General features: G+C 34.9%; 1 protein-coding gene across 2 annotated transcripts in view; it reads right to left on the bottom strand.

The window, feature by feature from the left end:
- LOC131804730 (insulin-like growth factor-binding protein complex acid labile subunit) overlaps nt 1-26,405 on the bottom strand; it is a 34,575-nt gene extending 8,170 nt beyond the window's left edge. For both annotated transcript variants that reach the window (XM_059127855.1, XM_059127854.1), the window contains exons 1-6: nt 26,002-26,405; nt 5,188-5,930; nt 3,419-3,641; nt 3,226-3,362; nt 3,014-3,166; nt 2,756-2,936 (exon numbers count right to left, since the gene is read on the bottom strand). In XM_059127855.1, the coding sequence (XP_058983838.1) occupies nt 2,756-2,936; nt 3,014-3,166; nt 3,226-3,362; nt 3,419-3,641; nt 5,188-5,644 (1,151 nt within the window). In that variant the 5' untranslated portion in view covers nt 5,645-5,930; nt 26,002-26,405. The remainder of the gene's footprint in view (nt 1-2,755; nt 2,937-3,013; nt 3,167-3,225; nt 3,363-3,418; nt 3,642-5,187; nt 5,931-26,001) is intronic.
- Nucleotides 26,406-26,695: the final 290 nt, after the last annotated feature.

Here is a 26,695-nt window from a genome sequence, read left to right on the forward strand (position 1 = left end):
TATAGCCTTTGCTTACTTGTTTTAACCTGAATTATCAAAGTGTTTCACTCTTTTACATTCTTTATGGGGTCCCAAACTGTTATAAACCGATGACATCTTATTTTTGATACTTAAAGTTATGTGACATTGACATTTTTTTTTGCAATTGATGTTAACTTCAATTACTATAATAGAGAGAATAAATGAGAATAATGAGAATAAAAACTGCAAAACATGGAAAATATATATACAAGTGTATTTTCAAAATTTCCTTCACACATCACAAATATTATTATTAGAAACGGGTTGAAAAGAACACAACACAATGAACCACAAAACCAAAAAAAAAAAAAAAAAAAACATCAATAAGCATAAACAATGAAAACCGGCAAATTGTAGATTGACTGCAGTTGTAAGCCAAAATTTTTATCAAAGTTTAGGCTCAAAGACATAAAACTATAAAGATTGGACAAAATGCATATGGGCTTTAATTCTTCAATCAGGTAACAAATGGCAGGCGACATAACAGAAATGCATTATATTATATTATACTCTATATTATTATATTATATTATATATTATATTATATTATATTATATTATATTATATTATATTATATTATATTATATTATATTATATTATATTATATTATATTATATTATATTATATTATATTATATTATATTATATTATATTATATTATATTATATTATATTATATTATATATATTATATTATATTATATTATATTATATTATATTATATTATATTATATTATATTATATTATATTATATTATATTATATTATATTATATTATATTATATTATATTATATTATATTATATTATATTATATTATATTATATTATATTATATTATATTATATTATATTATATTATATTATATTATATTATATTATATTATATTATATTATATTATATTATATTATATTATATTATATTATATTATATTATATTATATTATATTATATTATATTATATTATATTATATTATATTATATTATATTATATTATATTATATTATATTATATTATATTATATTATATTATATTATATTATATTATATTATATTATATTATATTATATTATATTATATTATATTATATTATATTATATTATATTATATTATATTATATTTTATGTCCTTGTTAGGCTTTTTCAAAAAGAAAAGCTAAGCCTTTACAACTTATATTAGGTTCCTAAAAATATGAATTAAGCACTAATAGTATGGGCCAGCAACGCGGTCCGGGTCAGCTAGTAATTTTATAAATTTCTATAGTTAGTCTTGATTTAGACTTGGCGACTTTATTCTCAGTAAATTGTTCTACCCTCCACCTTGCAAAGGAGGGTATATTAACCTTGTCATTCTGTGTGTAACATCCCTAACTATCCATGATAAACCCCATAAAGTACATATATTCATAATCGGCAAAACATGCTAAGTCGATTTAACGATGTCCGTCTCTCTGTCTGCAAAAATCACGACACAGCCAACATTCATAGACGTAGACCTTCAAAATTTGGCAGGACAATTTGTATTGGCCCCCGTTTTGCTATAGCCTTCATATAACGGTACCTCCCGATATTCGGTATGTTGATGATTTTCGCCACATTTTTTTTCACGGATTTGTCAAAAAAGTGGATTTTTAACGGATTTGTTCAGGAATTGGTATTTGAAGGTCATAATAAGTTTTAGCTCGTGTGGCGAAAAATTGTATGTATAGGTTCACGTTTTGGCATAGCCTCCATATAACGGTACCTTACGATATTCGGTATTATGATGATTTTTGCCACATTTTTTCAAGGATTTGTCTAAAAAGTGGATTTTTAACGGATTTGTCCCGGAATTGGTATTTGTAGGTTATAATGGTTTCTAGCTTGTGTGGAGAAACATTGTATGTATAGGTCCACGTTTTGGAATAGCCCCCATATATCAGTAACTCCCGATATCCGGCATTTTGATGATTTTTTGCCACATTTTTTATGGATTTGTCTAAAAATTGATATTTGTAGGGTATGATGGGTTCTAGCTCGTGTGGCGAAACATTATATGCATAGGTCTACGTTTTGGTATAGCCCCTATACAAGGGTATTTTTTTATGATTTTCGCCATATTTTTTCACGGATTTGTCTAAAAATTAGTATTTGTGGGTTCTAGCTCCGGTGGCGAAACATTGTATGTATAGGTCCACGTTTTCGTATAGCCCCCATATAACGGTACCTGCCGATAACGATACCCACCGATATTCGCTATTTTGATAATCCTAGTCACATTTGACATATAATTGTTTCAAATTTGGAATTTTAGAAGATTTGATAGATGGTAATCCTTAAAGTATAAAATTGTCTATAAAGGTTCCCGTTTTGGTTTGGCTCCAAATAACGGACTCACTCATTTGATGGTTTTTTTTTATAAGTTTAACAGCATTATGCGAAAGATCTTACTGGTATATGAAGTTTAAAGTGAAACACGCTTCAATTCAGATAATTTTATATAAAAATGTTTCCTTTACCCTAATAGTTCGGCCCGGACGAACTTACTTTTTTTTACTTGTTTTACATTTTTCATAGATTTTTTTAGATCAACAAACGACATCCACTTTGTTTTTTTTTAAATATATTGCAACCCCTCAATGAAGCATTATTGTAAAATCCCAAAATATTGTCTTTATTTTAGAAGATTGAATGTCTCTCTTTCCAACACAACCTAATATTCTTTTAAATAAAAATACTAAATCTTAAATTCATGTTTAACTTACTCATTCTTTTGCAGATTTAAAAAGGTCAGGGAATCGCCATAACCAGTGAAGGCATCATCACTTATAACGCTAATATTATTATTTCTCAAATCCAAATGGCGTAGACGATGCAACGGCCTCAATGCCTCACTGGGTATGGCTTGCAAATTGTTATCACCCAAACGGAGATATTGAAGATTTTCTGAAATAGAAATTGCAACAGCATTTTAAGAACAACTCTTGAAATAAGAATAGATTGTTGTTTCAGATCATAAAAACCTTCCAATCCCTTAAAGGCATCCTTGTCAATGCTGGAAATTTTATTGCCTTCCAATTCCAAAGAATTTAACAAACCGAGATGAGAGAAAACATTGGCTGGTACCGAAGTAATCATGTTGTGGGCCAAAATCAAGGAGTCCAAACTTTCAAGACCTTGGAAATAGAGAAATATTAAAAAATTTCGAATATGATTCACACATTTTAAGATTTACCGGCGAAATCGCCTTCCCGTATGATTTTGATTTTATTTTCTTGAATTTCCAATTTCTTAAGGTTGTCTAGAATTGAAAGTGCCTGTTGTGGCACCATGGTCAATTCATTGCCACCCAAATTTAAACGTTTGAGTTTCCTGAAATTTTAGAGATTTTCATAATTTTGTTTAGTTGTTTTAGTGGTAGTACTTACTTTTCCAAGCCCCGGAAAGCTTCTGGTTCCACATTGTTGATCTTGTTCTCATACAATGTCAGAATTTCCAATGTATCCAAACCCTCAAATGCATTGTTATGAATCACCGTAATTTTGTTGTGATTCAAATTCAAAATTAAAAGATGATAAAGATGTTTCAAGGCCGTCGAGGGCACCGTTTTCATTTGATTGAGAGAAACATCCAGTTGAGTGAGACCCTTACCTAGAAAGATCAACAAAGAATAAATTGAAAGAAATTGAATCTTGATGATACACGACCAAGAGAGAACTTTTGAAGACGATCATAAGAAAGTCTCTTGAAGTTTTTTACCCTTCGAGAGATTTTCTTCTGAGTCTTTGCACTGAAAAGAGGAGTCTTTAAAGATCAGTAAAGGCGAGTCTTTAAAGACCTCCTAAGACCGTCTAAGAGAAGATTTTAAATAACGCTTAATATAGCTTAATAGACCAAGTGAGCCAAAGCTTTATAGACCATCAAAACCGGATAGTGTTTAATATAAATATAAAATTGTCATTAACGACTCTCTTCGCCTAAAAAGACGTTAGGCGAAGAGAAGAAAGGAAGGCCAAATGATGATCAGGAGGGCATCTTTAAAGACGACCAGAAGGGCGTCTTCATAGACAACCGGAAAGACTTCTTTATAGACAACCGGAAGGACTTCTTTATAGACGAGCGGAAGAATGTATTTATAGACAACCGGAAGGACGTCGTTATAGACGACCAGAAGGACGTCATTATAGACGACCAGAAGGACGTCATTATAGACAAACAGAAGGGCGTCGTTATAGACGACTAGAAGGGCGTCGTTATAGACGAACGGAAGGACGGCTTTATAGGAAGAATGTATCTATAGACGACCGATTTTACAGAAGAATTCCGACTTCATAAAAACAAGTAAAAAAGCTGTAAGTTCGACCGGGCCGAACTTTCAAAAAAATAAAATCCGTTAAAAATTCTGTTAAAATCTTTAAAATACCGAATGTAGCCGTATATTAGGGTCTATACAACGACGTGGACCTGCATAGGCAACTTTTGTCATAAGCTATTACAATATTCAAATGCGAAACTTGAGAAAAAAAACTGTTCATAATGTAGCTAAAATCATAAAAATACATAATATGGGGAGGTACCATGGGGGTATAAAACGTGGACCTGCACAGACAAATTTCTGGCATAGGAAGTAGAGTCCATTACGAACTTCAAATACGAAAATTGAAAAAATACCGGTAAATAATGTCGCTAACATCATCAAAATATCGAAAATCTGGGGTACCGTTATATGGGGGCTATACGAAGACGTGGACCTGCACAGACAATTTTCTGTCATAGGCTGTAGTATTCATTACGAACTTCAAATACCAACTTTGAAATAGTTCCGGTAAATAATGACCCATTTTCAATACCAAAAGTCCTGCAGGCATAACACTCATTTGAGTAAATTTTTATCAACTTACTTCATTTCGTTCGGAAGCTAGAGTGATTTCCACAGACGGATAGACGAACAGACGGACGGACACTGCTAAATCGACATAGAATTTTATGCTGATCAAGAATATATATACTTTGTGGGGTCTAAAATGTATATATAGAGGTGTTCAACGATACGAATGATAAACTTAATATACCCTCCATACTATGGTGGTGGGTATAAAGATTGAAGTACAATTTCAAAAAGAAATCGGAATCTATAAAGCCTTCTTCTTTACGGACTCATTTTTGGACGTATAAGTCTGCTACTACTACTACTTACCCAAAGAGCTGAGAGAATTCTCCTCGATGGCTGCCAAACTGCTGTTGTGAATAGTCAAATGACGAATGTCCAATGCCAGAAACAGGAAACCCTGAAGTTTTGGCAAATTGTTGTGGCGCAATTTCAAATAGAAGATGATGGGACTTTTGCCCTTCAGAGTACTCATCGATTTGGTGATGTGAGACAGGTCGGTGGTTTCACACAGGATGTCCAGGCCATTCTTCTTCACGCTACAGACACAAGGAGCAATTTCATTGTGCTCGGGACAAACTTGCTGTGGCGTCTGATTGCCCTGAGCTGCTGCCGGTTGCCAGCTCAGGAGGGTGAATGATGTCAACAACAATACGAGAACAATGGTGTTGGTTGTGAGAAATTTTGTTGTCATCGTCGTTGTTGATGAAGAGGATGATGACGACGGTGATGTCGCACGCGAACGAGCTAAGCTGATTAATGGCATTTTGTAAACTGAATCAACGCTGAATGATGTCTATGATGTCGGGGTGAGAACAACTTGCCACAAATGTTACTAGTCTCCGTTTCGCTTGTATTTGTTGTCGTCGTTGTAGCAGCAGTGTCTCTACTCAGCTCTTTTAGGGAATGGATCTCCTCTTTGGAATGTTTCTCTTGTGTTTTGTGTTGCTTCGTTTGCTAATCCAAAAGCTTTGGACTTGTTTGTTTATTGGATTCTATTAAAATCTTTGTTAAATGAACGATGACTGACTGACCTGACCAACGATAGACAGCTTTGGGGTGAGCATCAGAATCGGTGCGCCATAGAAAGAGATAAAACAGAAAAGGAGAGAGAGAGAAAATTAGATTAATTTATTGTTTGTTTTATTTATTTTGCTGGAATATATATGTGCAGGGGTTTGCAAGTAGCTTGTATTTGAAAATAAAGCACAGTTTTGTTATAATTAAAAAGCATTAACAAAAATAGGCTGTTTTTGGAGAATATGGATTTGTCAAATGATAACAACCTACATATTGTTATGCAGATTTAATGTCACTTCTGTCACTTGACCTACACCACCAGTTCCTTAGCATTTATTCGATTCACCTTAGATTTTATTCGATTAATTCACTTTATTTTTTTCCAGGACTGCGAATTTGTGTAATTTTAACATCGACTAAAAAGTTATACTCCAAAGAATCCTATTATTTCACATTGAGAAACATTTATATTTTCGTTATATTATTGCCCCTCGATTTGAAAGTATATATATGAACTTAGTAATTCTGACTTAACTCGTTAATCCGGTTAATCGTTCTGCGTGACTGAAGTTGACATCAAATGTTATGTTAGATAGCAAATTGCGAAAAGTCACGTGGAAGGATTGCTATCTACTGGATAACTGTGGAAGATCTTGTAGACATTTCATAAATACAGAAGGAAATAAAAGCTCTTCAACCTGCAAAACTTTTACTAAAAGACATATTTTATGCATTTTATGAGAGATCAACGGTTTTCCTGCAATGTGGCAACTCTTTTCTTTACTAAAAGCTCTTTGTCATAAGCTATTGCAATATTCAAATGCGAAACTTGAAAAAAATCTGATTATAATGTAGCTAAAATCATCAGAATACCGAATTTAGGGAGGCACCATGGGGGTTATAAAACGTGGGCTGTAGTATCCATTACGAACTTTAAATACAAAATTTGAACTAACTCCGGTAAATAATGTCGCTAACATCATCATAATACCGAATATCGGGGGGTACCGTTATATGGGGCTATACGAAGACGTGGACCTGTACAGACAATTTTATGTCATAGTCTGTAGTATTAATTATGAACTTCAAATGCGAAATTTCAAACAATTCTGGTAAATAATGTCGCTAAAATCAACAAAATACCGAATATCGGGGGGTACCGTTATATGGGGGATATACGAAGACCTGGACCTACATGACCCATTTTCTGTCTTAGGTTGTAATGTCCATTACGAACTTCAAATACCAATTTTAAAATAATTCCGGTAAATAATGTCGCTAAAATCTTAAAAATACCGCATATCGGGAGGTACCGTACCGGGGCTATACGAAGACGTGGACCTGCACAGTCAGTTTTCTGTCATAAGCTGTAGTATTCATTACGAACTTCAAATAACAACTTTTAAATAGTTCCGGTAAATAATGTCGCTAAAATCATCAAAATGCCGAATATGGGGGGGGGGTAACGTTATATGTGGGATATACGAAGACGTGGACCTACATGACTCATTTTAAATACCAAAAGTCCTGCAGATATAATACACATTTGAGTAAAATTTTATCAATTTATTTCATTTCTTTCAGAAGCTAGAGTGATTTCCACAGACGGACAGATAGACGGACGGAGGAATATTGCTAAATCGACATAGAATTTAATGTTGATCAGGGTGTTACAAACGGAATGACAAATTTAATATACCCTTCATACTATGGTGGAGGGTATAAAAATCTCATGCGATCAAAATGCGGTTAGCCGATATCTCCCAAATTCACACCATATCTTGCGTTCGTAATGATATTGGGATATGTGAACTTTGAAGATATTCGAATGTTTATTTGACATTTTATGAGCGTTTTCTTATTCAAAATTTTGACCCTTTGTAGGTGAGATACCATAAGAAGTAGGTGGATGAATCCCATCTCCAACCAGCTCTTGTGTTTGTAGAAATATTAAGAAGTTTGAAAAGAATCGGATGCTCGTTTCACCTTTTATGAGCGTCAAGGTTATTGAAAAATGTTGATCCCTTGTGGGGAATGTACCAGATAGAGTGGTCAGATATATTTAATCTGCATGCAAGACCTTGTGTTGGCAAATATATTGAGATGTGTGAAAATTCAGTATTATTGGACTCTTAGTTATAATTATTCAAAATGCTTACCCTTTGTGGGGAAGGTACTTGATGGAATGAGCCAATATATTTCACTTTCGTTCCTGAACTAACTCTGATAAAATTATTGCTCAAAAGTTTGCTCAAAAGTTTGCTCAAAAGTTTGCTCAAAATTCTGCGATCCTTTCTGGTTCTATAAGGTAAATTAGTTTATGTAAAAATGCTGAACTTTTGTGTGGGGTGGTACCAGAAGGAGTGAACCAGTATTGCATATCTCCGAACTCGATGTAGTTTTAATAATAACCCATAGATCGACTTTAAATATCTTGAAACGGATTTGGTCCAAACTCACCTAGAAACGTTATTTCCATGAGGCACGTTTTGATCGTATCAAATTATATATACCCTACGTAGCCCTAGTTTAAGTAGTTTAAAAGTAGTAGTTTAAAAATAGAACGCTATCGTAGGGCTAAGTCTAATATATTTAATGTATTTTTTTAATTATCATTGTCGATCCACAGCGTGTCTTTAAATGATCAGAAATGAAATCCAAAACACATGTTAAGTCATGAGGTCCTTTGAATTTAGCTACAAAAATTACAGACTACAAAATCTCTGTTCTGACTCCAGATGGGCGTTTTTGCTTAACCCACTTTAAATAGGATACTTATGTATAATATCTTGCAAAATATTGGGTAATTTATGTATCTCTCCCTTGTTATCAAGTTAATAACACACCCACATGTTAATATCTGTTGTTATTTATTCCTCTTCACCTTTAAATTGCTACTTAAACTTTTTCCATGTTGGCCACCCAACCCCCCCCCCCCCCCCCCAATGGGGGGGGGGGGGGGTAACGTTATATGTGGGATATACGAAGACGTGGACCTACATGACTCATTTTAAATACCAAAAGTCCTGCAGATATAATACACATTTGAGTAAAATTTTATCAATTTATTTCATTTCTTTCAGAAGCTAGAGTGATTTCCACAGACGGACAGATAGACGGACGGAGGAATATTGCTAAATCGACATAGAATTTAATGTTGATCAGGGTGTTACAAACGGAATGACAAATTTAATATACCCTTCATACTATGGTGGAGGGTATAAAAATCTCATGCGATCAAAATGCGGTTAGCCGATATCTCCCAAATTCACACCATATCTTGCGTTCGTAATGATATTGGGATATGTGAACTTTGAAGATATTCGAATGTTTATTTGACATTTTATGAGCGTTTTCTTATTCAAAATTTTGACCCTTTGTAGGTGAGATACCATAAGAAGTAGGTGGATGAATCCCATCTCCAACCAGCTCTTGTGTTTGTAGAAATATTAAGAAGTTTGAAAAGAATCGGATGCTCGTTTCACCTTTTATGAGCGTCAAGGTTATTGAAAAATGTTGATCCCTTGTGGGGAATGTACCAGATAGAGTGGTCAGATATATTTAATCTGCATGCAAGACCTTGTGTTGGCAAATATATTGAGATGTGTGAAAATTCAGTATTATTGGACTCTTAGTTATAATTATTCAAAATGCTTACCCTTTGTGGGGAAGGTACTTGATGGAATGAGCCAATATATTTCACTTTCGTTCCTGAACTAACTCTGATAAAATTATTGCTCAAAAGTTTGCTCAAAAGTTTGCTCAAAATTCTGCGATCCTTTCTGGTTCTATAAGGTAAATTAGTTTATGTAAAAATGCTGAACTTTTGTGTGGGGTGGTACCAGAAGGAGTGAACCAGTATTGCATATCTCCGAACTCGATGTAGTTTTAATAATAACCCATAGATCGACTTTAAATATCTTGAAACGGATTTGGTCCAAACTCACCTAGAAACGTTATTTCCATGAGGCACGTTTTGATCGTATCAAATTATATATACCCTACGTAGCCCTAGTTTAAGTAGTTTAAAAGTAGTAGTTTAAAAATAGAACGCTATCGTAGGGCTAAGTCTAATATATTTAATGTATTTTTTTAATTATCATTGTCGATCCACAGCGTGTCTTTAAATGATCAGAAATGAAATCCAAAACACATGTTAAGTCATGAGGTCCTTTGAATTTAGCTACAAAAATTACAGACTACAAAATCTCTGTTCTGACTCCAGATGGGCGTTTTTGCTTAACCCACTTTAAATAGGATACTTATGTATAATATCTTGCAAAATATTGGGTAATTTATGTATCTCTCCCTTGTTATCAAGTTAATAACACACCCACATGTTAATATCTGTTGTTATTTATTCCTCTTCACCTTTAAATTGCTACTTAAACTTTTTCCATGTTGGCCCCCCAATTTTCTTTTCACTGTGCAAAGCTCACAATGAACGAATGAATGAATGACTGGGGCATATCCAAAGCAGAAGAAGCAAAAGAAAACATCCAACAGATGACTACAAAACGTGCTTTGTTTACGCTGTTGAGCGGATGGATGGGTGGTTGGCGGTAAGCTGGCTGGTTGGTTATTGCCACGAATAATGATGCTGCTTGCTGCTGAACGGAGGAAGTAGGAGGAAGGGGGTCTGACTCAAAAAGAGATAAATAAATAAACGTTTTTGCACTCTGTGAATGGAGATGAATTTATGCGACTTGCGATTCATCATTTGCGTATTTCTCACACGTTTCTACAGCTATTTGTAACGATTGCTCGTTAGTGTGTTTGAGCGTGTTTGTATGGGTATTCTGTGCTTGCTGTTAGACTCGAGCGGAATTTAAATTGATCCAATAAAGAGAAGTGCCATTATACGCCGCAGTGGCAGGGTAAATGGATACTTTTTTTCTTCAAATCTGCATCATTTGATTTGGCGCTGTTTTTGTTTGGACTTAACTAAATTATAAATTTATGAATTGTCTGATTTTTTTCCCTTTTTTGCATGATTTACACATGGGTTGTGAGTGGACGGGGGGTTCCTTCACCACCACAAAAAATGTAAAATGCACTGAAAGTGCATTTATAAATAGATTTTATTTAATGTTGCCTAAATTGCATTACTATTTATTAGTTTCACTATAAAGTGGGACAAAAAAGTTGATCGGGGAGAAATAATACAATACAATACAGCCCATCAAGAGGAGATTCAAGTTATCTTCATAAAATAAATTTTTGAGGCGGGCTTATGGAAAATAATTAGCTGGTAAAAAAGAACATAAATTTCATGTAAAAAGCTACGAATATTACTTTTTAATGCCCAAGGGAAGCACAATGTTCAGATCAAGGGTTCTAATCAAAAAATTATATGCCCCCCCCCGCAAAAAAAAAAAAAAAAAAAAAAAACAAAAAAAACAAAATAAAAAGATGTTAGTTCGGCCGGGCCTCCCTCCACTATATGTATCGAAAATTTTTGGAAATTTTCAAAAAAAAAAAAATAATTATAATAATAATAATAATAATAATAATAATAATAATAATAATAATAATAATAATAATAATAATAATAATAATATTAATATTAATAATAATAATAATAATAATAATAATAATAATAATAATAATAATAATAATAATAATAATAATAATAATAATAATAATAATAATAATAATAATAATAATAATAATAATAATAATAATAACTAAATAAATAAAAAATTGAATCCGTTAAAAATTCTCTTAAAATCTTAAACAAGGAAAAAAGCTGTAATTTCGGCCGGACCGAACTTTCATTTGGAACGAATTTGGCAATTCTCAAAAACAATAAAATCCGTTAAAAATTCTGTTAAAATCTTAAAAATACCGAATGTAGCTATTATATTAGGGTCTATGCGACGATATGAACCTGCGTGGGTAAACTTTGTCATAAGCCATTACAATATTCAAATGCTATATAAAATCAAAATGCCGAATATCGGGAGGTACTGTTATATGGAGGCTAATACCAAACGGTTATAATGTCGATACCGTTATATGGGGCCTATACGAAGACGTGGACCTGCACAGACAATTTTCTGTCGTAGGCTGTCCATTATCCATTACGAACTTCAAATATCAAATTTGAAACAATTCTAATGAAAAATGTCCCTTAAATCATTAAAATACCGAATATCGGGAGGTACCGTTATATGGGGGCTTTACGAAGAAGTGGGCCTGCACAGATAATTTTCTGTCTTAGGCTGTAGTATCCAATACGAACTTTAAATACCAAATTTGAAACAATTCCGGTGAATAAATTCGCAAAAATCATGAAAATACCGAATATCGGGAGGTACCGTTTTATGGGGGCTATACCAAACCGTGGACCTATATGGGCCATTTTCAATACCAAAAGATATAACATACATTTGAGCAAAATTTTTTCAATCTTCTTCAATTCCTTCGGAAGCTAGAGTGATTTCCACAGACGGACAGACGGGCGGACATCGACATAGCATCATAAATCGACATAGAATTTTATGCTGATCAAGAATATATATATACTTTGTGGGGTCTAAAATGTGTATTTCGAGGTGTTACAAACGGAATGACATACTTAATATACCCTCCATACTATGGTGGAGGGTATAAAAATATAGAATATAGGGAATTACCGTTATTTTGAGGCCTTTCACATGCATGCTGTATTATCCATTATGAAGTGCAAATATGAAATTTGAAAGAAATCCTCAAACTAACGGTTGGTATGGTTATATGGGGGATTTACAAAGACATGGACATGAAATATAATTTTCTGTTATAGGCTGTAATACCTATTACGAACTTCAAATACGAAATTTGAAACAGATCTGGTGAATAACGTCGCTAAAAATACCGAATATAAGGAGGTAACGGTACCTATATAAGAAGACCTGGATCTGTACAGCCAACTCGGAACTTCAATAACGAAATTTGAAACAGATCTGAAAAATGTCGCAAAAATCCTAAAACACCGAAAATAAGTAGGTGCCGTTATATGGGGGCTATACGAAGACGTGGACCTGCATAGTCAAATTTTCATCAAAGACTGAAGTTCTCAGTTGGAACTTCAAATACGAAATTTGAAACAATTCCGGTGAATAATGTATCAAAAATCATCAAAATACCGAATATAGCGCTACCTCCCTATATTCGGTATTTTGATGATTTTTGATACATTATTTACCGGAATTGTTCCAAATGTTTGGTTTTGAAGTTCCTACTGAGAACTATATATGGGGGCTACACAAAGACGTGCATAGCCAATTTTCTGTAAGAGGCTCTAGTGCCCATTACGAACTATGATTAGGAAATTTGAATCGATCCCGGTGAAGAATGTCGCTAAAATCATCAAAATACCGAATATAAAGTGGTACATTTGAGTAATATTAATATTATTAACCTACTTCAATTTGTTCGTAAGCTAGAGTTATTTCCACAAACGGACAGACGGACGGTCATCGTTAAATCGACATAGAATTTTATGCTGATCAAGAATTTATATACTTTGTGGTGGCTAAAATGTATATTTCGATGTGTTACAAACGGAATGACAAACTTATTTACAAAACCGTTCCATATCTCAGTCCTAGACATCAACAGTTATCGCAATATTAAACCTCATGGCTCTATCCCTTCACATTTTGCCAAATTTTTGTTAAGCACCATCAGATACTACAATATAAAATTTCGAATTCCATCTCTATCCTATCAACCAATATAGTACCACTTATAATCTTTCGAACAATTATATCACACATTTCTAAAACCATCTCCATATTTTTACAACATCAAATTCGACCTTTATATCAAATTTCGGGATTCCAGCTCTTCCGGTTCACACGAATCCAAATTGTAAGTTCAGTGCAAATAAGAACGAATTTCCAAAACTTCCTCCCACATCCCATAGGATGCGGGTTGATGCTGCTAATTATAAAGAGTGGAAATAAAATTTGTCATTTTTTCTCATTATTTGAACCCTTTTTTGCCACATCCTTCTAGTCCGATACTTTAATACATATTTTATGTATTAAACTCTCGATAATTTTTTTTCAGCAATCAAACTAAACTATTTACCCCATTTTTCGGATTCATGCATTTCATTTTTATAACCAAAACTAAAAAACTTTCCCGAAAGAAAATTTCTACGAATAGTTTCATTTACATAATTGATTTCGAATCAATATCATTTTTGTTGTACAAAGTGGCGTTTTTGAGGTTTTGCCAATCATGCTGATGATGATTATTGCTTTTGGCATTTACCACTTTCTTTTTTTTTCTTGTGTAACTTTATCCTTTGAGTCCTCAGTTGTATGCATTCAAATCACATTTATTTCTGTTGAATTTTGAGCGTAGTCAAAAAAGGACTTTTTCATGGACATTTTGTGTTGGCAACAAGAATGAAGTGAAAAGGCAGTGGCATATCAAAAATCTCAATGAACTCTGTAGCCGCACAGCCAGTGTGACTGAAGGGTAAAAAGAGAATGTAAGCACTCATGTTTACAATGAACTCTTCTATGGAAAAGTAATGCTAAAGTAGCGCTTTTGTGGTTAACATACAGTTGTCGATCTAGCTATGTATGTCCGTCCGTCCGTCTGTCCGTCTGTCCATGTTAATTTGTAATCACTCTACAGGTCGCAATTATGGTCCAATCTTCACGAAATTTAGAATGGAGGTGCGGCTAGGGTCAGAACAGAGCCCTATTTCTTTTGGATATGATTGCATGATATTTAGGGGTGGAAATGGACCAAAAACTGAAAAAATCCTGATTTTGCAGTTGCTCTACAGGTCGCAATTATAGACCAATCAGAGCGGAAGTTAGCATGGGGCTAGAGCTTAGGGCTGGGCAGAAGCCTTCCAATTTTGATGGTCATCGGGTAATATTTGGTGGGTGAAATAGGCCACAACATTTGTGTTAAATAAAAGTCAAATTTTCCATTAAACCGCGAATATTTTTAATCCCGGCGAAATCACAAATAGACGAACAGGTCAATTCTGACCGTTACGTAGATGCCGATAGTAAATATATCGGTTATATATAGCGAAATATATACAATGTGTATATACAAAGGAAGGGGATGTTAGTTAGAATGCTTATATCTCAAGAATGGCTGGACCGATTTTGACAAATTTTGTCAATTCAGAATGCCCTCTTGGCCTAAAAGAAATAAATCTAAAAAAATCGCATAAAAAGATGCTAATAATGGTGTTAAAATAGATTTTGTAGTATTTTGTGACATTTTTTTCATATTTCATATTTTTCATATTTTTTATCGCATGTGATTTTTTTTTTTAATTTGACTTATAATATTGAAGAGTATATTTTGTAATATTTTTTCATCTTACAACACAGGTTGGGTTTATATACAGATTGCAATTATCGTCCAATCCTCACGAAAATTTTCACGAGGGTAGGGTTAGGCTCAGAAGTGCTTTCAAGTGTTTTCAAAGATGCCCACAATATATTTAGGGGTTGAGATAGGCCAACAACTAAAAATGTTTCTGATTTTGCAGCCGTTATAATGGTCATAAATAGAAACCAAGCCAAGGCGATATCTTCTGAAATACACAAAAGGCGAACTTCTGGCTTTTTTATGCTGATTTCGTTGACGAATAGAGCCAAATATCGTAGAAAAGCAAATCATATAGATGAGTCTAAATTTGGAGATACAGAGGGGCTTCTTGCTTTTGGAGATGATTGCAAAATATTTAGGGGTTCAAATTAACCAAAAACAGAAATGTTTTTTCGATCACACAATTGAAGCCACTCGACACGCCTGTGAAGAGAGTTAAGGACAGGGAAGAATTCCAGCATTTTCGATGACCATTGGATTGTATTTATCTGTAAAGTGGACTACAACAACTAACAGCCCGACGGAGTGAATAAATGTTGAGCAAATATTCCTTGTCAAAATCCTAATTTCAAAAGCGAAATCTTCCAATATGGATTTGGGCATAAGGGGGCTTCTAACATATTGTAGTGTTGTAGGGTATAACATAGTCGGCCCCGCACGACTATAGCCTTTGCTTACTTGTTAAATATAAACTTGTTATTCTAGAAATATTCACCTTAATAAATATAACGCAATGCTAGACTTCAGCCCTGTCCTAAACTCTAACCTCATGCAAAATTCAGTGTCGATTGGTTTTTAATTGTGTCCTGTAGAGTGATTTTCCGATTTTGGTCCATTTGAATTCTTAAATGTACATCTTCAAAAACGATAGGCTTCTATTCTGACCCTAAGGTCTAGATTTTGCAGTTGTACTACACCAACCAAGGACCGATGGGATTTTTTTATGAAGTTAGAGTTTGGAACAGCGGAGAAGCCTACCGTTTTGGGTGGTCATCGGATAATATTTTGTTGTTGACATGGAAATAGAATTTTGTTTGAAAAAATACTAAAATTACTGGAATCACAAATAGATGAAAGGAGCACTTCCGACCTTTACATTGATGCTGATTTCGTTGACAAATATAGTCAAATATCGGAGATATAGGAAATCATATAGAGGAATCTATATTTTTAAATATTGTTTTGAGCACCCATTAACACGACACAGGACGTAAATATAGGGCAGATGCTTCGAAGATTTGCATGACATTGTGGTTTCAATCGAAAGCCAAAATAAATTGTTTTCAGGACTGTGTGGCATTATTTCGAGAATGAAAAGGACCAAAACATACATTAAAATATAATGGGACATCTGTCCTTCCCAAAGAGCGAATGAGGTTTTGACGAAGTACTGGATATGGGGATGTTCTTTAGGGGACACGAATTATGGCCTTCAAACGGCCAATGAAACCGTCACACGCTGCCCGAATGTTGCTCTACGATATTTTGGCCCATTCCCGGTGAAGCGCTTGCTTGAGGTGATCGACACTTTGGTATGTTTCAGTGCCAAACTTGCTTTCCAAAATACCCCAGACACAACAGTCCAACCGATTGGTATCCGGAGATTTTGGTGGAAATTGTGCGCTGGGATTGAAGTGAGGAACCTCATTTTGCAACCATTCTTGGGTGGCGCGTGCTGAGTGCGATGGTGCTGAGTCCTGTTGGAATGTCCAATGTCTGCGGTCAAAATGTTTGCAAGCCCAAGGTTTTAATACACCCTCCAGAATATTTTCGCGATAATATTCGGCATTTATTCTGATGCCACGGTCGATATATACGAGAGGAGAGCGACCATCGGCTGTTATGACGGCCCACACCATCACCATAGCCGGCGCTTGAGTTCTGGTGACCAACTGAAGGTTCGCATTTTCAGCTGACCTCTTTGGCAAGTAAGCACGATCATTTTGTTTGTTTACAAACTGCTGAACAACGAATGTTTTTTCATCGGTGAAAACCAAATTCGGCAGTACACCACTTTTGGTCAAGGGAAGCAACTTTTTAGTTCTTTTGAGTCTATTTTCTTTCTTTTGCAGTGTAAGTTCTTGCACTTTTTGGAATTTCAATGGCTTTACCCCGACCTCATTTTTCAATATTTGCCGAATGGAATATTGCGATATGTTCAGCTCACGAGCCATTTTTCGTCCAATGCGACGTGGGTTTCGATCAAGTCGCTTCTTTACATTTCGAACCGATTCTGCTGATGTTGCTGTTTGCTTTCGTCCGCTTCCTTGACGTCGGTCTACGCTACCAGTATCACGGTAACGAGCGATGGTACGAGACACAAAGGATTTATTCACATTTAAATGCTGGAGTGCTCTAACGATAGCCACTTGTGGTTTTCCTGACAAATATAAAGAAATTACACTATCACGCTTGAATTCCATCAAGAATAACTTTTTTTATGAACAATTCTCCCCGAAATGCTTTTGTACGTTTGTAACAATATAATGAGCTGTCACTAAAATAATTTTAACAGCTGTCGGATGAGTGGCTTAGAAATGACAGCAGTCTAAAATTGGTTGCAGTTTTTTTATCTTGTCCTGTATTTCACTCTAATTTGATACCACATGCTATTGAAAATCATTTAAAATTTAAATACATGAGGTATATCATGTATTAGTTCCACACGATTTCAAAGTTCAACCGCTCTAAAGTCAAACTACGTTTATAAAGTCATATTACGTTTATATTAACGTTTATTTGTCATGGATAGAACTGCTGATCCGAATTATCCATTTTTTCTTAAATTCTTTCAACTATTTAATTCCGTCAAATGTTTTCACGCCCGGTTTGATACAACCAACCAACAGCACCATACCATTACTTCCTCATCTAATTCCTCTGATTGAAATTCCAACGCCCTAGCGAGCTTCTCTTATTACAAAGTTGACACCACTGTTTAAATACTGCCTACATCGAATTCCAACAACGCCACACAGCCGACTGAATACCAAATTCGTACACAGTAAAAGCTACTCATTTACATATGTCTGTACATAGCCATTAGGATGAGGATTTCCCTTGTAAATATGCAAACTTTTATGTTCGACCCCTATATTCGTCATCCTTTACATTTCCATTTCTGGGCAAATGAATGTGGCGGACAATGTAGGTCAATTACAGTGCTAACCGACTGGGTTATACTAAAAAGAAAACATGATTCTTTTTTTTGCTCTTTTGAAATCTGATTTTGTTCTTTTGAAATCTGATTGCAATCAAAGTATTTACAGTAACGAGTTGTGTCATAGCTCAACAAGGATTCTTTAGCAGCTTCGAATGGACGTAAAGAGGGTTAGCACTTGTCATGCCAAAATGCCTATCAATAACAGCCATTGACTGACCCTAAGGTTTAATGTAACTTGGCATTTTTGAAATGTTTCCCAGGTTTGTTTTCGTTCAAGTGAAATGACAAATTATCAAATGTCATTTGGCGGTTCCTGAAGGGGTCGATGACCACCATTTTATTTCTTGTTTTCTTGAAAATTCTAATGAAAAGTATTATTTTCAAGTTAATTGAATGATGGGAGGTGGGGTTAAAGGTGATGATAATCATGACAAACCTGGGTGGTGGGTAACGAATTATATTTTTAGAAATTAGACACTTAACTTTATGAGTCAGTGTCTTTATGGCGATTTTGTCTTTGTGTGAAGTAAAATGCGGTTTGCAGTAGCATGTTTGTTCGCCGAAAAAAAAGAGAAAAAAAAAAAACATAATTAATATTCTACGAGCAGCCACGAAAAAGGGTACACGTGAAAAAAGCAAACGTTAACGAAAAGTTTTCCTTGATTTTATGAAATTCTAATGACATAAATTAGAAGGGTCTAAGTTAACCTTTTGAAAGGTAAGTGTCTCTGGGAGTCCATAAAACGATAAAAGAATGCGAAAAAAACTTTCCGTTCAAATGTCAAGTTTTTTTGATGTAACTTTTATAAAGTTACAAGACAGTTATTGGGGGATGATATCTAATCAAAGTTAACTCAAATCAGGGATTTCATGAAAACAATGCATACATTTTGGGGAATAATCAGAATGGATTTTATTTTATACATATTCGATGGAAAGACATTTCGATTAATAGAGATAGCTACATTACTGAATTTACTGTTGCAATATATAACAAGTAAAAATCAGCTATGTTTGGCCGGGCCGAACTTTTAAAGCTCTCCACCATATGAAAGGAACTTGAAATTTTTCAAAAAAATATTCGAAAACTATCACTTAAATGAAAACCGTCATATGGGGGCTATACGAAGACATGGACCTGCATACGATATTTTTTGTCATAGGTTGTAGTACCCATTCAGATCTTCCAATACAAAATTTTAAACGATTCCGGTGAATAATGTCGCTTAAATCACCAAAATACCGAAAATAGTGAGGGGGTTATATGGGGGCTATACCAAAACGTGGACCTACATGGACCATTTACAAAAAGTCCTGCAGACATAATATACATTTGAGTAAAATTTTATCAACCTAATTCATTTTGTTCGGAAGCTAGAGTGATTTCCCCAGATGGACAGACGGACGGACATCGCTAAATCGACATAGAATTTTATGCTAATGAAGAATATATATACTTTGTGGGGTCCATACTATAGTGGAGGGTATAAAAACATTAAGTTAGACCGGGCTGAACTTTTAATGCCCTCCACCATTGGGTATAAAATATTCAAATGTGTTCCACTTTAAACTACATTTACCAATACGGCCGTTTGGATAATGCAGCTAAACTTATCAAAAGCGGGTACTTATATAGACAACCTTACGACGATTATTCTCTATAACGAGTCTTTAATGTCAAATTAGATTATCAAAATTACGAATATCGGGAGGTACCGTTATATGTGGGCTATACGAAAGCATATACCTATACATACAATGTTCCGCCACCGGAGTTAGAACCCATTAAGACCTTCTAATACCAATTTTTAGACAAATCCGTGGAAAATTGTGTCAAAAATCATCAAAATACCTACTATCGGGCGGTACCATAATGCGGGACCTATACACACAATGTTCCGCCACCGGAGCTAGAACCCATTATGACCTACCAATACCAATTTTTAGACAAATCCGTGGAAAAATGTGACAAAAGTCATCAAAATACCGACTATCGGGAGGTACCGCTATATGGCGACTATACCAAAACGTGGACTGATATATCTCATTTTCAATAACAACCATCCTAGACACAATACAAATTGTTGTACCAAATTTTGAAGCTCTACGTCAAATAATTTGCGCTGTATCGTGATTTCAACAGGCAGATCATGAATATAATACTTTATGGGTTCTACGACGAATATTTAGGGATGTTACAAACGGAGTGACAAAGTTAATATACCCTAATTTTCAAGGTGGAGGGTATAAAAATATTCTTTATTTTTCCAGGACGGCACCAACGAAAACTTTTTGTTGAAATAAGAAGTGGAAGTTTAAATAAACAATCAGGAATGGTAAAGAAATCACAAAAGTCCTACAACGCTACAACGTATTTGGATATTTCATATACATACTTCGAGTTCGAATTCTGTCATATGCGCCAAAAAAGATCTTGTCAAATTACATCAATTTTCCATAGGATTTTTTCTTGGGCTAGTTTCTAATGACTACAAACCAACGATACCAAACTGTAGATCATTCAGTGGAAAACTGTAAGTAAAATCTTCAAGATCCGAATAATTGGGAGCTGTCGTTCCACGATAGCGTGAATGTTCTCTGCCTTAATGTTGTTACCTCCATATAAGGTTATTTTCCTAATGTGAAATGATACTGTGTAGTTTTTGTATATCATGTTTTTCATGCAATGAGGATCCAAATTCGAAATACTTTCTGCCATGGAACAATAAAAAGTAAGATATAGCTACCAGCTGCTTACAACTTTTTTCTAAGTGTGCCCGTCAGATTATATATAGCTCCCATATATCTTCAACCGATTACGGTTTAATTGTGCACCAATTGGCCAATATCAGTCCAAAACTCCTGCATTTTGGTACATCCGACCAACATCAGTCTAGAAGCAAGCACATCGAATTAGGAGAAAATCGGTTCAGATATACCTGTAGGTCCCACATCATCATCCCATTTGGGGGTTAAAGTCCCTCACATGCGTATTATGCACTCCCGAAGAATGATATTGATATCTGTTAAATTTTATAGAGATCGGTTCAAATTAGGATATAGCTCCCATATATATCTATATATATATATATATATCTTTATCTCATATCAGGTTTACTGTGCAACAAATGGCTAATATCAGCCCAAATGGACTGAATTTTGGCAATTACGATTGAATTCATCCTGTAAAGCAGTACTTTTGTAATTTGGTGTAAATCGGTTCTGATATAGATATAGCTCCCATATACACGTTTTATCCGATTTGGGGTTTAAACTCCCTCACAAGCGTAATATGTATTCCACAACAATGATCTTTGGTACCAGATATCAGATACTACCCCAAAATACCTCTGCCAAATATTATCAAGATCGGTTTAGATTTTGATAAAGATCCCATATATATCTTCAACCGATTTCGGTTTAATTGTGCACCAATTGGCCAATATCTGTCAAAAAGTCCTGAATTTTGGTACATCCGACCAAATTCAGTCTAGAAGCAAGTACATCGAATTCAGGGAAAATCGGTTCAGATATAGTTATAGCTCCCATATATATGTTTCATCCGATTTGGTGTTTAAGTCCCTCAAATTCATAAAATGCATTCGACTGTTGCCAAATTTTATCGAGAACTGCTAAGATTTGGATATAGCTCCCATATATATCCTTAATACGATTTCAGGTTTATTGTGCAAATAATGGCTAATATCAGCCCAAATGGAATGAATTTCGGGACGTACGATTGCATTTTGTGCAACTTGGCTCCGATATATATTTTTATACCCTCCACCATACATAGGGTGGAGGGTATATTAAGTTCGTCATTCCGTTTGTAACTCATCGAAATAATCATTTTAGGCCCAACAAAGTATATATATTCTTGATCAGCGTAAAATTCTAAGACGATTTAGCACTGTCTGTCCGTCTGTTGTAATCACGCTACAGTCAAAACGAGTTAAGATATAAAGCTAAAATTTTGCACAGATCCCTCTTTTGTCTGCAGGCAGGTCAAGTTCGAAGATGGGCTATATCGGTCCACGATATCATATAGCCCCCATTTAACAGTACCCCCGATATCCAGTATTTTGATGATTTTAGCCACATTTTCCAATGGAATAGTCTGAAAATCCACACTAGGAGTTCTTTGTGAGCACTTTGTTCCCTAAAAGAGAATTGTCTATATAGGTCCCCCATATAAACGTATCCCCCCGACATTCGGTATTTTGATGATTTTAACCACATATTCTAATGGAATAGTCTGAAAATCCACACAAAGAGTTCTCTGTGAGAACTTTACTCCCTGAAAGAGAATTTTCTATATAGGTCCACGATATCGAATAGCTCCCATATAACGGTACCCCCGATATTCGGTATTTTGATGATTTTAGCCATATTCCAATGGAAAGGTCTGAAAATCCACACAACGAGTTCCTCGTGAGTACTTTATCCCTTGAAAGAGAATTGTTTATATATGTCCACGATATCGTATAGCCCCCATATTTTGATGACTTTTCCAAATGGTGGAGGGTATTCAAAGTTCGTCCCGGCCGAACTTACTGCTTTTTTACTTGTTTTTAATATAATCCTTCTCCAAGTTATATTATGCACTCTATAGTCAACTAAAAGTGCTCTATAGCCAAATGTTGATAGGCATTATGATCTATTTGAAATAAATTCTTTTGTTACGGGAGCTCTACTAAATTTGCATAGTGGTGTAGGATATCATATAGTCGACTCCGCCCGACTTTTGACTTTTCCTTACTGGTTTTTGTTTGTCACATTGCTAATCAAGAAGACTCCTTTCTTGCTTTCTAAAAATTCACTTTCGTCGTCCAAGAAGAGTCTTTTCTGGCCAGCTGTGGAAAGTCACTTTGATCATTTGTTAAAGAATAGGAGCCTATTGCTTGGAGATAATCTCATAATATTATATTATATTATAGACCAATCGAACGGAAAGTTAGCAAGTGGCTAGAGCTTAGGGCTGGATAGAAGCCTTCCAATTTTGATGGTCATCGGTTAATATTTAGTGCGAGAAATATACCATAAAATTTGTGTTAAATACAAGTCAAATTTTCCATTAAACCGCGAATATTTTTAATCCCGGCAAAATCACAAATAGACGAAAAGGTCAATTCTGATCGTTACATAGATGCTGATAGTAAACATATCGGATATATAGCGAAATATATACAATGTGTATATACAAAGGAAGGGGATGTTAACTAAAATGCTTATATCTCAAGAATTGCTGGACCGATTTGGACAAATTTTGTCAAATCAGAATACCCTCTTGGCATAAAAGTATAAAATCTAAAAAATCGCATTAAATGATTCCAATAATGATGTTAATATAGACGTTGTAGTATTTTGTGACATTTTTTTTTTATTTTTTCATATTTTTTATTGCATGCGATTTTTTAAATTTGACTTATAATAATGAAGTGTATATTTTGTAATATTTTTTCACCTTACAACACAGGTTGGGGTTATTATATACATATTGCAATTATCGTCCGATCCTCGCGAAAATTTTTACAAGGGTAGGGTGAGGCTCAGAAAGGCTAGGCCTATTGTTTTCAAAGATGTCCGCAATATGTTTTGGGGGTTGAAATGAACCAACAACTAAACATTTTTTTGCAGCCGATATAAAGGTGACAAATGGAAACCAAAGGACACGAAATCTCGCATGAAGTTAGGGTTTAGCACAGAATTTCAAAAGCGAAATCTTCCAAAATGGATTTGGACATAAGGGGGCTTCTAACATATTGTAGTGTTTGTAGGGTATCACATGGCCGGCCCCGCACGGCTATAGCCTATGCTTACTTGTTCGGTTATGTAAAGGGTAGCAACTAAATTTTCTCTGTAGAATTCGGCACAGATTGCATTATGATTGCCTTTGGAGGATATCTTATGAGGTAGTTTAATTAGTGACACTAAAACTAGAAATATTTCGTATTAAGTACAAGGTGAGGTGTGGTAAAATGTGGCAGTGAGAAAACTAGAAACAATTAACTTTTCTGATCAGAAAGTTAGGAATATAAGTACTATTTTCTCAGGTTCCCAGAAATGCTCTATTGAGTTGCATGTATAAAAATTCTTTTTTGCCATATTTTGGTCTTCTATATGTCGCCTGTAATATCTCTAGGTAGTCTATAACTACTGATTTCTTTTATATTTATAAGTACTCTACTGACTGTAGTGTATATGTTCCGTTCTCGCTCCTTGGCTTGGTTCATATACAATCCCTTGGATCTTATATGAAGAACTTGCTTTCAAAATATTCCCGTGTTTGATTTTTAAATATCTTCTCATGACCTTCCAATGCAATTCAAGTCCGGTCTTTTTAAGAGACCCACTAATTGACTTGTCGCCCCCTCTTAGTGGTACATACCATGTATCTTCTGGTTGTGACTAAGACTAAACTATTGAAAACCAAAACCTGTTGTTTAAAAATTCCTAAACATTAGCTACGCCACATCATTCAACCCCCTTTCCCCATCCCCCAAAAAGATCAAAAGGAATTTTGTTTGTTTGCTAACTTTCAGTCCATAATTCTATGAAAAAAGGTTATCCTTAGAGTAACACATTTGTTTTCATTGTGTGTATTGATTACAGGGAAATTGTCAGGGGGTTGGGGTGGTTTTTATTTGACTTGAAATGGCAACAGATACACTTTTGTAACTGTTACTGGTGGAGCTGATGTTGCCTGCTGCAGCTGTGGTTATGGTACTGGTGCTGATGGCAGTCTACAACTTTGGGGCACTGCTGTGCGTAAAACTCGGTCGTTGGGTCGTCGAAATCTTCGCCGCTGTGTGCGTATGTGTGTAAATTGTGTATGTATAACAAGTTGTGGCGGGAAAATCGATAGCAACCCCACACACATACACGGTCGTATACAGCCCGAGGATAAAATAAGGACTAAATCTTATTTACAACCACCCCCGCCCTTGGACCCCGCTCCGAGTTATACAAAGGAAAAAGTTAAAGCACAAGTTTTCAGCAGGTATGTATGTGTGTTGTTTTTCATGTTAAGGCTTTAAGTTGTTGTCTTCCTATCTTGTTTTCCTTTTTGTTTTCTTGGCGGGTAGAACGTCTACTTCGCCGTTGTCGTCATCGTCGTCGTCGATGTCGGGTTAGTATAATTGTTGAATGTAACTAATCAAGGAGGTATGATTTCATGGTGAATTCTTTCCCTTTTTGTCAGAGTGGGTCTTGTCTTCGTCTTCATTACAACTCACGCAAATACCAAAATAATTATATTGTTCGCATTATTGTTTTTGTTGTTTTGTTGTTGGTGGACAGTCATGGGGCCAAAATGTGTTGCTGTATTGTGGGGGAGTTGTTGAGTGGTTGGAGTTGGGGTGTGGGGTGTTGCTGATAGTCGAATTATTTATTGTTAGGACACACTTTTCTTTATGGCCATTTGGTGTGGTTTTCCTAACAAATTATGGAAAACTTTATGGGCAAATTTTTGTTAGTTTTTTCTTTGTGTTGTTGGTGTAGATATTTGAGTCTTTTGTAGGTGTTTCCGTTTTAGGATTTTGTTTTTCGTAAAAAAAAAATATTCATGTTCCACTTTCATTCACCTGGTTTTTTAGATGATACTTCGTTGTTATTTTTCCTGCGGTGGTGGTGGTGGTGGTGGTTGTGGAGGTCCTGTTGGTGCGGGGGGGAAATTACAAATCCTAGATATACACTTTTAGATTATTTTTATATAACTTTCATTCACTGCTACATAATCTGCATTTTTCGTTTTAGATCTATTTGATTTGCTTATTTCCAAATATATTTATGGATTTTTTTTTTAGAAAATTCACTATTTCCACAGATTTGCTTACACACAAATTTTTAAAATCTGTTTGTCCCGAGCAATGCTCCCTTTTCTTCTTTGTAAAAAAAGAAATTTTCTTTTGTAGTTGTAATATTCCGAATTCCTTCAGTTGTGCCTGCTACAGTTCGAAATTACAACACGCGCGTACAACCGTTGACAACGAACTGAGAGTTCTGAAATAACGACACAGCCGTGTCATATTGAAAGCTGTCCTGTTGTGTGTAAAAGCTTTGTGTGAGAGACTTGAAAGCCACATATATATTATGGCAGAGGATACTGTTAAAATGAAAAAAATGCTGTTCTACAATAAGGGTAGTGTTTCCGCTTTGGTTTTTATTTTAAGACCCAACGCCATAGGATTTGGAACAAAATAAAGCTAGCCGTCAAAAATATTTCGATGTTGCCGTTACTATCAGATAACAGTGTGCGACAAAATTAAAAATTTTCAA

Source organism: Musca domestica, unplaced genomic scaffold (assembly GCF_030504385.1).
Source record: "Musca domestica strain aabys unplaced genomic scaffold, Musca_domestica.polishedcontigs.V.1.1 48, whole genome shotgun sequence".
Lineage (NCBI taxonomy): Eukaryota > Metazoa > Arthropoda > Insecta > Diptera > Muscidae > Musca > Musca domestica.